Genomic DNA, 15,033 nt, shown 5'->3' on the forward strand with positions numbered 1-15,033 from the left:
CGATAGTATCTACACTAAGAATGTGGGAGAGTGAGCTAAATGTCATAATGAGCTAAAATAATGTGATTCAAATCGCCTTTGGCAAGATTTTAACCTAAGAATTCGGTTTTAATTAACATCTTATCTATCTTGGTCCTTTCACCATATCCTTATCAGTAAGCATGCGAAAATTGTATAAGGGTGAAAAGTATAGCCTGTTGTATCACGTTCACCTTCTGGTTTTAGGTTATAACCATTCAGGGATTATGCATGTGGAAAAGAGGTATATGCCATTATTTCACCTTTTATGGTAGAGACGAGCAGGCAGGGCCAGGTGGCACAAACACAAGGAAGATTATGGATTTGTGGACGTGCCTTGCGTTTTTTTTTTTTACGTATAGATACAAAACGTGCTGCACATATTTCATGTCGGCATTGCTAGCTCCTCATATATATTTAACGAGGACACCGATAGGAAATATAGCGCTTGGTGAATGCAGTGATCCAATGGAATCAATAGATAGGCAACCACAATCGTGACCTTTTGAGTTTATGGATCATTTTGTTATAGGGAGTTGTGCAGACCCAACAAGACTTGTGAGCACTATTTGAAATTTCTACTTCACACTTTATGAATGGTTGAAAATGCTTGATGGATAATCAACCGGCACTCCCATAATTTGTGTGAACATGACTTACCTCCTATAGAGGGAGAAAATGTACAAGCCAAAGAGGGTAAGTGAAAGGGCTTAACGCATGGGACAACGTCTATGGCGTCATCAAAACCCTCAATGGTGCGGCTAGAGAGTCTATATATCTTTTGTGTTTCTCTTATATGCCTTTAACATTGAGTGCAATTAGTTTTTTCTTTAAAGAAAACAGAGAAAAACACAAGCCAAAACACATATGCGCCGCCTAAATTCTATTGATTCAAGTGAGAGATATTGTTAACACTTTTAAATGAATCACTCCATTATCAGTTGTACTTTCAAAACTTTCTTAGTAATTTAAATGAATTTATAATTATTATGTCATGTGCAAATATAATACTATACGCAGTTTTCTTAAACTCATTATATGGCCAATTTCTTTGACATGTGTATACCACGAGTGTTTGGATCCCATGCCAAGATAATTCTAGTCTTTTTGGCTTTATTTGCCTAAAATATTTTGTTCTCGTCTCATTCATTAAGGCATATATCCACTCTGTCCATAAATTGCACAACAGTTCAATTTATTTTTGTGTAGTTAAGAAAATGCATTTAGCTCCTCAAATTTATTTTCTCTACATTAAGTCCGACATAATATTTTTGCTTAAAGAATACTTAATGACTAGGATCCATAAATGTAAACTCATTAATTATGATTTACTTTACACATTTTACATTTTTTAGATGCCTGGCATATCCCTATTGCATGTATGATATGCACAATTAATTCTATACAGATTGTAAACACAATTAATTCTATGCAGATTGTAACTAATGATTTTGCAAAAGAAAAAAAGGAGAAAAAGACATTAATGTTACAAATTTACGATTACAATAAATCTTGGATATTAATGGGAGCTTTATATATAGAGACAACAACTTTCACTACATTTCAACTTTGAAGGACCTCCACTAGTTTTTAAACATGTCAATGAGAGACAAAACATAAAAATAACTAAAGCCCATCCCAAAGACATGGAATCAATGTTTTAAAATACCAGCCATACCTCTAAGACTTTAAGGCTGTTACTAGAGCCTAGCCCTCACAACTCCAACAAGTCAATATGTGCCATAAGCTTAACCCATCATCGACTATTTTTACAGAATCAATTTTCAAAATATAGGTAAAATTAGTTTGAATCCCTTTTACTGGAATCAGTTCAATCAGTCATCGTCATGAGTGGATAATTTTGTAATAATAAGGCACTTATTTGCCATAATTATGGTGCATAATTAAATTCGTTAACATAATTAGTGTGTTGCGACACATTTGTCAACATTTTGGTAATAGTATGTCACTTATTTGTCTACTTGGAAATTAATTTCATATTCAAGTTTTATTTGGAGGATTAAAACGTGATGAGTTTTTGTCTAGAAATAAGTATTGCAAAAGGTTATCTCTAAACAACCCTTAAATTTCATTGATAATATTTCTCTAAGTATCATGTCCCACTATGATGAGTTATAGAGGAATGGGCATCTTTCAACTTTGGTTTATATCTAGTTAAGAGTTTCTATAAGTCTTTGTTATAGTAGGAACAAGATAAAGAACCCACTGTTGAAGTTTAACTTTCTTTTATAAATTCGTCCTAAATTTAACCCAAGAATCTATTTAAGAACCAACGGACAATTTTCAGTAGTAGAACAAATGTGTGGTATTCGAGCAACATGATTTCCAGACCTCATCATATAACATGAGTCAAACCTCAACGGTCTTTTCAGTTTTAGATTCACACCTTACATGTCTTTGTCCTTTCCCCATATCCTTATCAATAAGCGTGTGAAAACTGATAAGGAGAAAAAGACATTAATGTTACAAATTTACGAGGCAGGATTTATGATTTTGCAAAACAAAAAAAAAGGAGAAAAAGACATAAATGTTACAAATTTTAGATTACAATAAATCTTGGATATTAATGAGAGCTTTATATATAAAGACAAAAACTTTCACTACATTTCAACTTTCAAGGACCTCCACTAGTTTTTAAACATGTCAATGAGAGACAAAACATAAAAATAACTAAAGCCCATCCCAAAAACATGGAAGCAATGTTTTAAAATACCAACCATACCTCTAAGACTTTAAGGTTGTTACTAGAGCCTAGCCCTCACAGCTCCAACAAGTCAATATGTGCCATAAGCTTAACCCATCCTCGATTATTTCTACAGAATCAGTTTTCAAACTATAGGTAAAATTAGGTTGTATCATTTATTACTAGAATCAGTTCAATCCATCATGATTATTTTTGGAGAATCAGTTCAATCAGTCATCGTCATGAGTGGATAATTTTGTAATAATAAGGCACTTATTTGCCATAATTATGGTGCATAATTAAATTCGTTAACATAATCAGTGTATTGCGACACATTTGTCAATATTTGGGTAATAGTATGTCACTTATTTGTCTACTTGGAAATTAATTTCAAATTCGAGTTTTAGTTGGAGGTTTAAAACGTGATGAGTTTTTGTCTAGAAATAAGTATTGCAAAAGGTTATCTCTAAACACCCTTAAATTTCATTGATAATATTGCTCTAGGTATCATGTCCCACTATGATGAGTTAGTGAGTAATGGGCATCTTTCAACTTTGGTTTATATCATGTTAAGAGTTTCTATAAGTCTTTGTTATAGTAGGAACAAGATAAAGAACCCACTGTTGAAGTTTAACCTTCTTTCATAAGATCGTCCTAAATTTAACCCAAGAATCTATTTAAGAACCAACGGACAATTTTCAGTAGCAGAACAAATGTGTGGTATATTCGAGCAACATGATTTCCAAACCTCATCATATAACATGAGTCAAACCTCAACAGTCTTTTCAGTTTTAGCTTCACACCTTACCTGTCTTTGTCCTTTCCCCATATCCTTATCAGTAAGCATGTGAAAACTGAAAAAGGGTAAAAATTATAGCCTGTTGTATCACTTTCACCTTCTGATTTTAGGTTATATATATCCATACACGCGTTATGAACGTGGAGACGAGATGGCATTGTCACAAAGGGTACCGAGACTACCCTTGGGCCAAAAAGACCATGTAAAGGGATAACATCATTTCACTAGTTTGCACCAGTTTTGGTAGAGACGAGATGGCAAGGCCAGGTGGCACGAACACGAGGAAGATTACGGATTAGTGGAAGCATTGCATTTCAACCTTGCATTCCAACACTTTACGTACATGAAAACAAACTAATTAATGTCCTGATTTCACACTGTATGCATTCAGATCCAAAACTTGCTGCACATATTTCATGTCCTCATCGCTAGCTTCTCATAGATATTTAACGAGGACACTGATATGAAATAGAGCGCTAGGTGAATGCAATGATACAATGGGATCAAGAAATAGGCAATTTAGAAATGACCACAAAATAAAAAAAATGGAACTGCCAGATCTCATGATTTTTCATTAGGAGACTTTGGATGACGTTTGTAGCTATGAATATTCTTTGACTAAAACCTTATTGGTTTTCAAATTTTTATCGAAGTCCCTGAAATTAATGTGATAATTTATTTCTATATATGTTACTATATTTTTTAAATTAAAATTTATAGTTGTTTATATTAATGAGATTTTAAATAAAAACCATAATTTGTGGGATTAAAAATATTAAAATATTAAAATATAAATATACTATTGTGTGTGTGTATATAAACATGGGTACATTCATCAAAATTAACCAAAAAATTATTGTACCAAAACTATTGGAATAAGTTAATATTTAGTAGAAAAGAGAATGTAAATATTTTGTAATTACTAGAGTCTTGTTTTAGGAAAGGTATTATGTCCTTTATTAGTTGCCTTTCTTGTAACTAGGGTTGTACATATCCTTTTATTGAGAATTATGGAATAGACAGAAATTATCCCGTAAAATTCTATTTGGTATCAGAGCCAAGAGTAACCCTAGAACGTCCACCGTGCTGCTGCCATCGTGAAACCAGGAAAAATCCAGCCGAGAGTCTGGATAGTACTGCTGCATCCTTGCAGCAATCTGTTTTCTTTTTGCCGCTGCAATCATAGTGAATATTTGCTGCGTGCGTGTGGGTATTGTGAAGTTGTGATTAATGGCAGGTAACAAATATGAGACGGGTTTGAAGTTGGAAGGTGTGGCGTCTGGCTCCACCCATGGGTCAGTCGTCAATCCGGTGGTTATTCAAAGTGATGCTTCGGCCGTACCAAGTACTGTAAAGCTGAATGGATCAAATTATCCTCTGTGGTCCAAGGTATTAGAGATGCATATCGCGGGACGTGGTAAGAAAGGGTTCGTGACAGGAAGCATCAAAGAGCCCAAGGAGGACAGTGTTGAGTATGAAGCTTGGGAAACCGGGAATGCAATTGTAAAAGGGTGGTTGATTAATTCCATGGATCCTACCATCATGGGTTTTTTCATTCATCTTCGTACTGCTAAAGAAGTCTGGGATGAGGTTGCTCGAACGTATTATGATGGGTCTGATATTTATCAGATTTATGAGTTGAAGGTGAAGTCATTCCGACTTCGCCAAGAAGGAAGACCTATCGGTGTATATTATGCCGATCTCAAAGCAGTTTGGCAAGAATTGGATCAGAGAAGACCAATCAAGATGGAGTGTGCAGTTGACTTGAAGACACTCCGAGAAGAAATTCAACTGGACCGTGTGTATACTTTCCTAGCAGGGCTTGATGATATTTTTGACAAAGTACGTAGTGATATTCTGAGAACTCAACCTTTACCATCTGTAGAGGAGGTGTTCTCGGTTGTTAGGCGAGAAACACAACGCCATACAACTATGATGGGAAGTAGTGGTGTGGGGAACCAAGGAGGGGCTCCTCCCGTAGCCTTGGTATCTCGGCCACCATCAGGTAGCCGAGGGTTTAACCCATCTCCAATGGCCAATTCTCGGCCATTCACTCGGGAAAACAAGGATGATTTGAAGTGCACCTTTTGTGGTCAAACCCGTCATATAGAGGATACATGTTTTCAGAAACATGGGGTACCCGAATGGTTTCCCGAATTGAAGAAAAAGTTACGTGCCAAGGAGCGAGCTGCTAATGGAGCAAGTGGAAGCCGTGGATCCAGTGCCATTGCCATCAAGGATGCCGTGCCCTCCTCAAGTGACCCGAGTCACAGTTTGTTGACTAGGACCACTCCTAGTGAAACCCATGACACTTCAGGTAGTATGGGGCGTTCTTTTAGCCTCTGATATGGAGCATCATCCAGGTTGGATTCTAGACTCGGGTGCAACTGATCATATGACTTTTGATAAGAATTTATTTACTAGTATGACAGTAAGTCCACGGGAGTGTATAGCAACAGCTAACGGAACAATAGCACCAGTTTTGAGGGCCGGTACAATACAACTCACACCAGCCCTTCCCCTCCATCACTGCTTGCTTGTTCCATCGTTGTCTCATAATTTGTTATCTATTCCTCAAGTTACTGAGCAATTAGATTGTGTTGTACTTATGTATCCAATGTTTTGTTTGCTTCAGGATATTCAGACCAAGGAGATAATTGGGCGTGGCACTAAGAGAGAGGGGTTATATTATGTGGATGACGTCGTTCCTGGCAGAGCTAATATGGTTCGAGCATCCCGTACTAATAAGTTACAAGAAGTTTGGTTATTGCATCGTCGGTTAGGACATGCTTCCTTTGGTTATTTAAGGCGTCTGTTGCCTAGTTTATTTCATGAAATAAAAGAATCAGACTTACATTGTGAAGTATGTATTCTCGCGAAGAGTCATCGCATTTCGTTTCCTCCTAGTATGAATAAAAGATTATTTCCGTTTGATCTTGTGCATTCAGATGTCTGGGGTCCTTCTCCAGTTAGTACTGTATCTGGAGTTAAATGGTTCGTTACCTTTGTGGATGATTGTACTCGTATGACGTGGGTTTATGTGATGAAAAACAAAAGTGATGTGAGTATAGTGTTTCGGTCTTTTTCACAAATGGTAGCTACCCAATATTCCTCTATTATTAAAGTTCTTCGCTCAGATAATGGAGGAGAGTATATTGGTTCCGAGTTGTCCGGTTTTCTTCAGGATCGAGGAATCTTACATGAGACCACTTGTCCTCATACCCCACAACAAAATGGGGTTGCTGAGAGAAAGAACCTCCATATCCTGGAAACTGCCCGTGCTTTGCTCATTGGTGCGTCAGTTCCTAAACAGTTCTGGTCTGAAGCTGTCACCTATGCAGTGTATGTCATTAATCGTATGCCTTCCCGAGTTATGGACTTTAGAACACATCTTCAAGTGTTGACAGATTTTGTACCCATTGTATCGAGTCATCATCTTTCTCCTCGAGTATTCGGGTGTGTAGTTTATGTTCGTATTCACAAGGTTCATCGGAGTAAGCTAGATCCGTGTGCTCACCGATGTGTGTTTCTGGGTTTCTCTCCTCAACAAAAAGGGTATAAGTGTTATCACCCCGAAACTCGCCATATGTATGTGACCATGGATGTTACTTTTTCTGAGTCCGAGCTCTTTTATGCTTCGGTTCCACCACTTTCCGATCACCAGGGGGAGACTACTTGTGGTGATCTTAGGTGGTTGGAAATATGTAGCGTAGGGGGAGAAATTAGTGATACAAATGTTAGTGAAGAGGTGTCACGGCAAGACCTTGCTGTGCATGTTGTGAATGGGGATATCGTGAGTGGAGCTAGTGGATCTCCACAGGTTGCCGAGTGTGATGCAGGAGGAGGAGCTGCTGCCCAGTGTGATATTGCCGAACCTGTTACACCTCTTCAGCAGCAAGGAACTACCGAACCCACTAACCTCTCTCTCTCGAGCTCGATAGTGCCACCCAATGTGTCTTCTCTGAATATTCCTGAGGTAAGTACTACTAATGCTCATGTAACTAATCAAGATAATATTATGAGTACATATCAGTTGCCGCCAAGGCAAAATCGTGGTGTTCCTCCTAACAGGTTTTCTCCTGAAGGGAAAGTGAAGTATCCAATTGCTAACTATGTGTCATGCTCGAACCTTGCACCGGAACGTCAAGCCTGGGTAAATAATGTTGAAGCACTCCAAGCACCAACCCGAGTGGAAGAGGCCTTGAAGGATCCTAAATGGGCTGCTGCGATGGATGAGGAAATGATGGCACTACATAAAAATGGTACATGGGAGATAATGAAGCTACCCAAGGGAAAGAAGCCGGTTGGGTGTAGATGGGTCTTCACAATTAAATATAAGGCAGATGGATCGGTAGATAGATATAAAGCAAGGTTAGTAGCAAAGGGGTATACTCAAACTTATGGTATTGACTATCAGGAAACTTTCTCTCCGGTAGCAAAGATGAATACGGTACGTGTTCTGATTTCTTTAGCTGCAAACTTGAATTGGCCACTGAAACAGTTTGATGTAAAAAATGCTTTTCTTCATGGGCACTTAGAAGAAGAGGTATATATGGATTTTCCTCCGGGGTACAATGCCGGAGGAAAAACCGGAGTATGTAGATTGCGAAAGTCACTCTATGGACTTAAGCAATCACCTCGTGCATGGTTTGGGAGATTTACTCAGGTTATGAGGAGGTTTGGGTATTATCAAAGTCATTCGGATCATACACTATTTGTGAAACGAGGAAGTGGTAAAGTGACTGCCTTAATAATTTATGTAGATGACATGATAATAACCGGTGATGATTCAGAAGAGATGATGAAGCTTGAACAAAACCTTGCTGCCGAGTTTGAGATGAAGAATTTGGGAGATTTAAAATACTTTCTTGGAGTGGAAGTCGCTCGGTCATCTAGAGGTATTTTCTTGTCTCAACGTAAATATGTTCTGGATTTATTAAAGGAAACAGGCATGCTGGGGTGTAAACCTGTGGACACTCCTATCGTAGAGAAACATTATTTGGGGATTTATCCAGATCAGAAACCAGTTGACAAAGGGAGATATCAAAGACTGGTGGGGAGGCTGATTTATCTGTCTCATACTCGTCCAGATATCGCTTACGCGGTAAGTGTGGTTAGTCAATTTATGCACTCACCAAGTGTAGATCATATGGAGGCAGTGATGAGAATCTTGGCATACTTAAAGTCTGCTCCGGGTAAAGGAGTTTTGTATGAGTGTCATGGTCATATGAGAATCGAGGGATTTACGGATGCTGATTGGGCTGGTGATGTGACTGATAGAAAGTCTACATCCGGGTATTTTACTTTCGTTGGAGGTAATTTGGTTACGTGGAGGAGCAAGAAGCAAAATGTGGTGTCACGATCTTCTGCCGAAGCCGAATATAGGGGAATGGCACATGGTGTATGTGAGATGCTTTGGCTGCGAAAGTTACTTGAGAGTCTTGGTTTTACACAAAAGGAGGCAATGAAGTTGTATTGTGATAATAAGTCCGCTAGAGAGATAGCCGAGAATCCAGTACAGCATGACAGGACTAAGCATGTTGAAGTTGATAGACATTTTATCAAAGAAAAGCTGGAGAAGAAGATTGTGTCAATACCATTTGTGAACTCAGAGGAACAACTTGCAGATGTACTTACCCATGCCGTGTGCAGTAGAAGGTTTGGTGAGTCACTTGTCAAGTTGGGCATGATTAATATCTATGCTCCAACTTGAGGGGGAGTATTGGAATAAGTTAATATTTAGTAGAAAAGAGAATGTAAATATTTTGTAATTACTAGAGTCTTGTTTTAGGAAAAGTATTATGTCCTTTATTAGTTGCCTTTCTTGTAACTAGGGTTGTACATATCCTTTTATTGAGAATTATGGAATAGACAGAAATTATCCCGTAAAATTCTATTAAAACATGGGTACATACTTTAAAATCACAAAAGGAAAAAAAAAAAGATATTTGGCTTACTAACATTAGTAAATTTCTTCGATGAAACTTGACATGGATACATTCTCAAATCAAAGAAAAAAAGAATGTACGTACCCATATAAGTTTAAAAATTGATTTAAAAAAATTGAATAGATTTTATATAAAAAAAGTACATTTTACATATAACAAATTGGTGTATTAAGAATGAATACATTTTAAGATTAAAAATTTGAAAAAGTTACATGAATGGGTACATATAATTTTTTATTTATTTTGGAAATCTTTTGAATTGAAAAATAGTTAGGAGTTTAATAAAGGTGTGGGTATTAAAATTCTAAATCAATTATTAATTTTATTTTAAAAAATTATGTAACTAACATGTAAATTCATTATTACATTAATGTTAGAACTTTGATCAAAATCTGAAAACTAATAAGATTTCTGTCAACGAACATTAGTAATTAGGGATTTGATACTAATTTTTCTTTTTTTATTCTTGCTTTGTACAAAAACGTATTTGGCTCAACCTAATGTTGAAGAGTCAATGAACCTGTGTAGAATATTTAATACCTAATTGTTCAATGAACCTAATTAACACTCATCCCCGGCAATACACTCCGTTGGCCAAATATTTCAAGGAAATATTTTTTAATCCAAAGCACCGCTAGCCCGACAAGAAGATCGTCAGACAAACTGGACTAAAATCATTTTAAATAAAATTTAATTTTTGCACGACGACATATTTTGGTCGGGTCAAAACATTTTCGCCACGCCTCAATGGTCAATGCATACTTACTCGATGAACGTTCATGGGGTGAGTTTATATTGCCCGACGAATATTTATTTTCGTCAGCAAAAGTGTCTTTAATTTTGTCCAACGGGACTCTGTCGCCTTAAACCCTTCGCGGCGAACTCCTTTCTTACGAGACATCGTCTCCTAAGTTGTTTTTGTTCTGTTGTATAGAAAGGAGGAAATGAACATGCATGTAACGTGCAAATACTTATTCATATATGGTATGTTGTGTTTATTATAACTTCTTTAAAATAAACACTGACATTGATCAAACTGAATTACAACAAATATCCACAAGTATTATGCTTAATAAAAAGTACAAAATAAAAACAATTTCCATGTAACTACAAAAAAAAAAAAAAAAGGAAATTGTTAAACGCTGACATTGATCAAACTGAGTAGGAAAATACAAAAAACGAAAGGCAATTTGTTAACCTAAGTAGGAAAATACATCAATTATTTGTATCCATTGAAATCCAAAGAATGAAAAAAAGATCATAATAAATTCTCCCTATATGTATATTGCCTCATATTTATCCTACTATTTTTCTTACATGAATTTATTCATTTAGCTAAAAAGTAAATAAATAACATTCAAAAAGGAATTTAAACCTCTCAAGACAGCCGACATGCAATTGGCGTCCTCATTTTCAGATTAAATCCCGTTCTTCTATGTATTACACCAATACTGAGGTTGTAAAATTTCGATGGCCATTATATAATCTACATTCAGTTTTGACTTTATTATTTGTTTCTGTTTCAGTATATAACTTCCCGTGGAGATAATAATGAACAAAGAACTTGAACCATATTCATTATTCACATGTTTAATTGTTCTGATCTTCAATCCACACCCTTCACGTGGCGACATCGTGTAGAAATGGTCCCCACTTTGAGGATAGTGTACAAGCTCAGTTAGGTTATAAATAGGGCAGGCATATTGCAGGTGCTGCACTCACACAAGCCAAATACAATTACCCAGAAGCCATCGTATTCTCTCTTTCCCTGCCTTCAAACCCCCAAAAGAGTCACCATGCTAGGTCTAGCAAACAATGTGGCTGCCAAGGTGGCCTCAGTAGTTACCACTACTCATCAACACATTACTGGCGATCATGAGCTTAGCCTATTTACCATGTCTGACCAGAAAATCTTGGAACAAATTTATGGTACTCATGTTCATGCTGATGAATCCTTTGATGATGATTCTCTTTTCGGCATCACCGAAAATATCCTTAAGCGTGCTACCCAAATTGTTGACAAAATTGTGCAGGTATATATTTTTAGCTTACATGTAACGTATGCACGATTATTAAACTGTCAAATCATTATTATAGTATACCAAAATTATGTCACTAATTTTAACCGACAGACAAATAACATAACATGCTCTTTTTTTCTTTCTATATTTTTTTAGGAGAAGTGATGGAATATTTACGAGACTATTTTATAACACAATAACATAATATGTTATTTTATCTAAGAAAGCAGTACTCGTGCACTTAACTCACTTCTATGTTACTTGTGCCTTGTTTCAGGGTACCCAAGTGCACGTGGAGAACATAGAGGAGAACACACCCAAAGCAGGCTTCAGTGCACCATTGTGCACACTAAAGTCCATAGCCAGCGAGGTCATTACCTGGGAAATTAAATATATATACACACACACACACACACACATAATGATATGTATATTTCTTGTAACTTTTCATGTATATTCTTGAATATTCACACTATCATGGTTAATCTTAAAATTTCAGATGCAATGCAAGCCTCCTAGTGAGGAAGTTGCCCACAACACAACCCTGGCCATACTGAACAAGCTATCAAGCTATTCATGGGAAGCAAAGGCAGTGCTGACTCTAGCAGCTTTTGCCATGGAATACGGGGAGTTCTGGCTCCTCGCCCAGCTTCAAGAATCAGACCGACTCGCCAAATCAATTGCAATCCTGAAGCGAGTCCCCGTGCTCCTCAAGCCCTCGGACCTGCACAAGAAAAGACAAGCAGTGCTTGAACTTAACAATCTGATCAAGGCCACATTGCAAGTGATTGAGTGCATCGACCAATTCGATAAGCTTTCCAGCTACGACCCAAAAGATGTCCCAGCGTTGGCGCTAGCAATGGACCATATTCCAGTTGATGTGTACTGGGCTGTTGCCACTGTTGTTGCTTGTGCAACTAAGATCACCATCCTCACCTGTAATGAGTAAGTTCTCCATTGACCTTTAGGAAATCGCTCTTTTGCCAGACCGTGCATCTGGTTGAAGTGAAGTTTCGTAATCCAAATTCACAGCCTAACAACTTAATTTAGCATTGGTCTGGCAAATAAAAATTATTTGTTTAGTAGTTAATAAAATGACCATGGTTGCCTTCGTTTTAGGGACAAGGAGCATGATCTAGCCCCATTTGCTCAAAAAATTCACTATGTCCTAAACAAGCTTAAGATCCAGCTTATTGTCTGCAGAAAACAAATTGGTGGGTTAAATGGAGATGTTTCATTTGGAATTATTTTCTGTACTTGCACAAATGAAACGCTCAAGATAATCTTTGTTTCATGCATGCAGAGGAGGCAGAGACTTACCGGAGGCTAAGGAAAATCTTCCGAACTCCTACTGAAATCATGGAGGTTTTCAAGGCCCTGATTTTTACCAAGGAAAATGTCCAGCCGCTCGTTGATGGTTCTACTAAACAAATGGTTTGTTCTAGTCACAGTACTATAATGTGTAATTGAATTATTTTTACCGCTGGCACTATGTTGCTGCAAGGAAAATTAAAGTTAATAATATGACAGTAACGTACCATAGAAAAAGATGGCAGTAAAGTTGCTTAGGAGTACTTTTTTGTCATACAAAATTTCCAACGTAATTTTCTTGGCATGACTAATTTAATTGGAACCCTAAAATGTCACGTGGAATATTAATCTTTAATATGCATGTTTGTATATACAATTCAGTTTTTCTACTGAGCTCCTATGTGATTAGTCAATCATAATACTATTTAGACACGTAAAATAAACATCATTACGAACTCACTATAAATAAAGGTGAGTGCAACCATTGTATGTGAGACACACCTTTAAGGAGGAGTATTAGCAAAGAAAATTAGTTTTTGGTGACATGATTTTTCGGTTAGTCAAATTGCTACTTATTAATTACTTACAACGTGCATAATTCATTTAAACAGGTTAAAATCGATATCCTGAGGAAGAAGAATGTGTTGTTGTTCATTTCAAGCCTAGACATCTCTGATGATGATATCTCAATCCTCAAGCCCATCTATGATATGATAAAGAAAGACAATCAGCACAAGATTGTGTGGATTCCGATTGTGGAGCATTGGACCGATGACCGCCGAAAGAAGTTTGAGAGCCTCCGAAATAAGATGCCATGGTACACAGTGCAGATCTCGGCACCTGTAGCAGGCATCAGATTCATCAAGGAGGAGTGGAGCTTCAAGGGTAAGCCCACACTAGTGGTGATGAACCCACAAGGAAAGGTCGAACATCCCAACGCTCTCCACATGATTAGGGTTTGGGGAGTCAATGCTTTCCCTTTCACAAAGGCAACTGAAGAAGAGCTCTCACATGGTCACGGAGATAAATGGATTGGCACTGTTGTCCAAGGGGTTAGCCAATCTGTTACGGTAATTTCCCTTATAACTGTTTAAATATGAGGACCGCTATTGCAACCACATTTACTTACCACATTATTAACCACCTTTCTAATACAACTTAATCTTACATACATAAGCGTGGATACAAAAAACATGTTATTTTAACTCCACTTACTGTACCACCTCTTTAATAAAGGTGTAATAATAATGAAACATATTTTTGGCAAGAAGTATAAAATAACAAAACATATTATAATTGATGGAGAAGTGTAAAATTGTACAAGACGCAACTCTCCCATTAATAGAAATTAGTATAGAATAGCAACGCTCCTTAAATCTAGAATACATTTCGTTAGTTAAGTTTGTGTGGTTGATCTAACTATGGCTTGGTCAAACAGATCAAAGAGGACAAGTATATTTTCTTCTATGGTGGCAAAGACAATGGTTGGATTCAAGAGTTCACAAAGAAAGCAACTGCCCTTGCAAATGACCCCATCTTCAAGGAAGCAAAGATTCAAATCGAGTTGTTCTGCGTGGGAAAAGGAAGCAAGGGGGAAGATGACCATGGCATCCTCGGGAAGTTCTGGACTGGCATCGAAAGCTTGTTCTTCACCAAGGTTCACAAGCCAGCCGACCAAGTCGGTCAAGAAATCCAGAAGCTACTTTCTTACAAAAACGAAAGTGGATGGGCTGTGCTCAGCAAAGGGCATTCTGTGGTGCTCACCGGCCACGGTGTCTCGATCTTGAGGGTGGTAGAGGACTTTGACAAATGGAAGGACCATGTGAAAGAGAGTGGCTTTGAGTTTTGCTTCAAGTCATACCATGAGAGGGTTCGCACTGTGAGTCGACCTTGCTGCCGCCTTGATATTCCGGGCTCTACCGGGAAGGTTCCAGACACCATGAAGTGTCCTGATTGCCACCGGAGCATGGAGACTTTCATCAGTTACAAGTGTTGCCACATTGATGGTCCTACTGCACATCACTAAGTTCTCGGTCTACTTCCCTTTACTACTTCAAGTGTGATGTTGGCTAGTCCAATAAGTTCAGAGTAGTATGTTGTAATATCTATAATAAAGGGCAACCTAGTTAGCTCATGCATGGTGATACTTGATCCTTATTAATGGGGACTAGTATGCTTATGTAATTGTCTTCCTGAGTATGTTTTCATGGTATGTAGCTGCTACTTTTTGTA

The 15,033-nt window shown here is 37.5% G+C and overlaps 1 protein-coding gene across 1 annotated transcript; it reads left to right on the forward strand.

Moving 5' to 3' along the window:
• The first annotated feature begins 11,265 nt into the window (after positions 1–11,265).
• On the forward strand, positions 11,266–14,827 carry LOC103453287 (uncharacterized). Its single transcript, NM_001293947.1, is given in 7 exon segments — positions 11,266–11,502; positions 11,768–11,860; positions 11,990–12,435; positions 12,610–12,704; positions 12,794–12,924; positions 13,413–13,871; positions 14,240–14,827. Coding segments are annotated over 7 exon segments (2,049 nt in total).
• The last annotated feature ends 206 nt before the right edge of the window (positions 14,828–15,033 follow it).

The sequence above is a fragment of the Malus domestica genome, chromosome 13 (genome assembly GCF_042453785.1).
Source record: "Malus domestica chromosome 13, GDT2T_hap1".
In the NCBI taxonomy this organism is placed as follows: domain Eukaryota; kingdom Viridiplantae; phylum Streptophyta; class Magnoliopsida; order Rosales; family Rosaceae; genus Malus; species Malus domestica.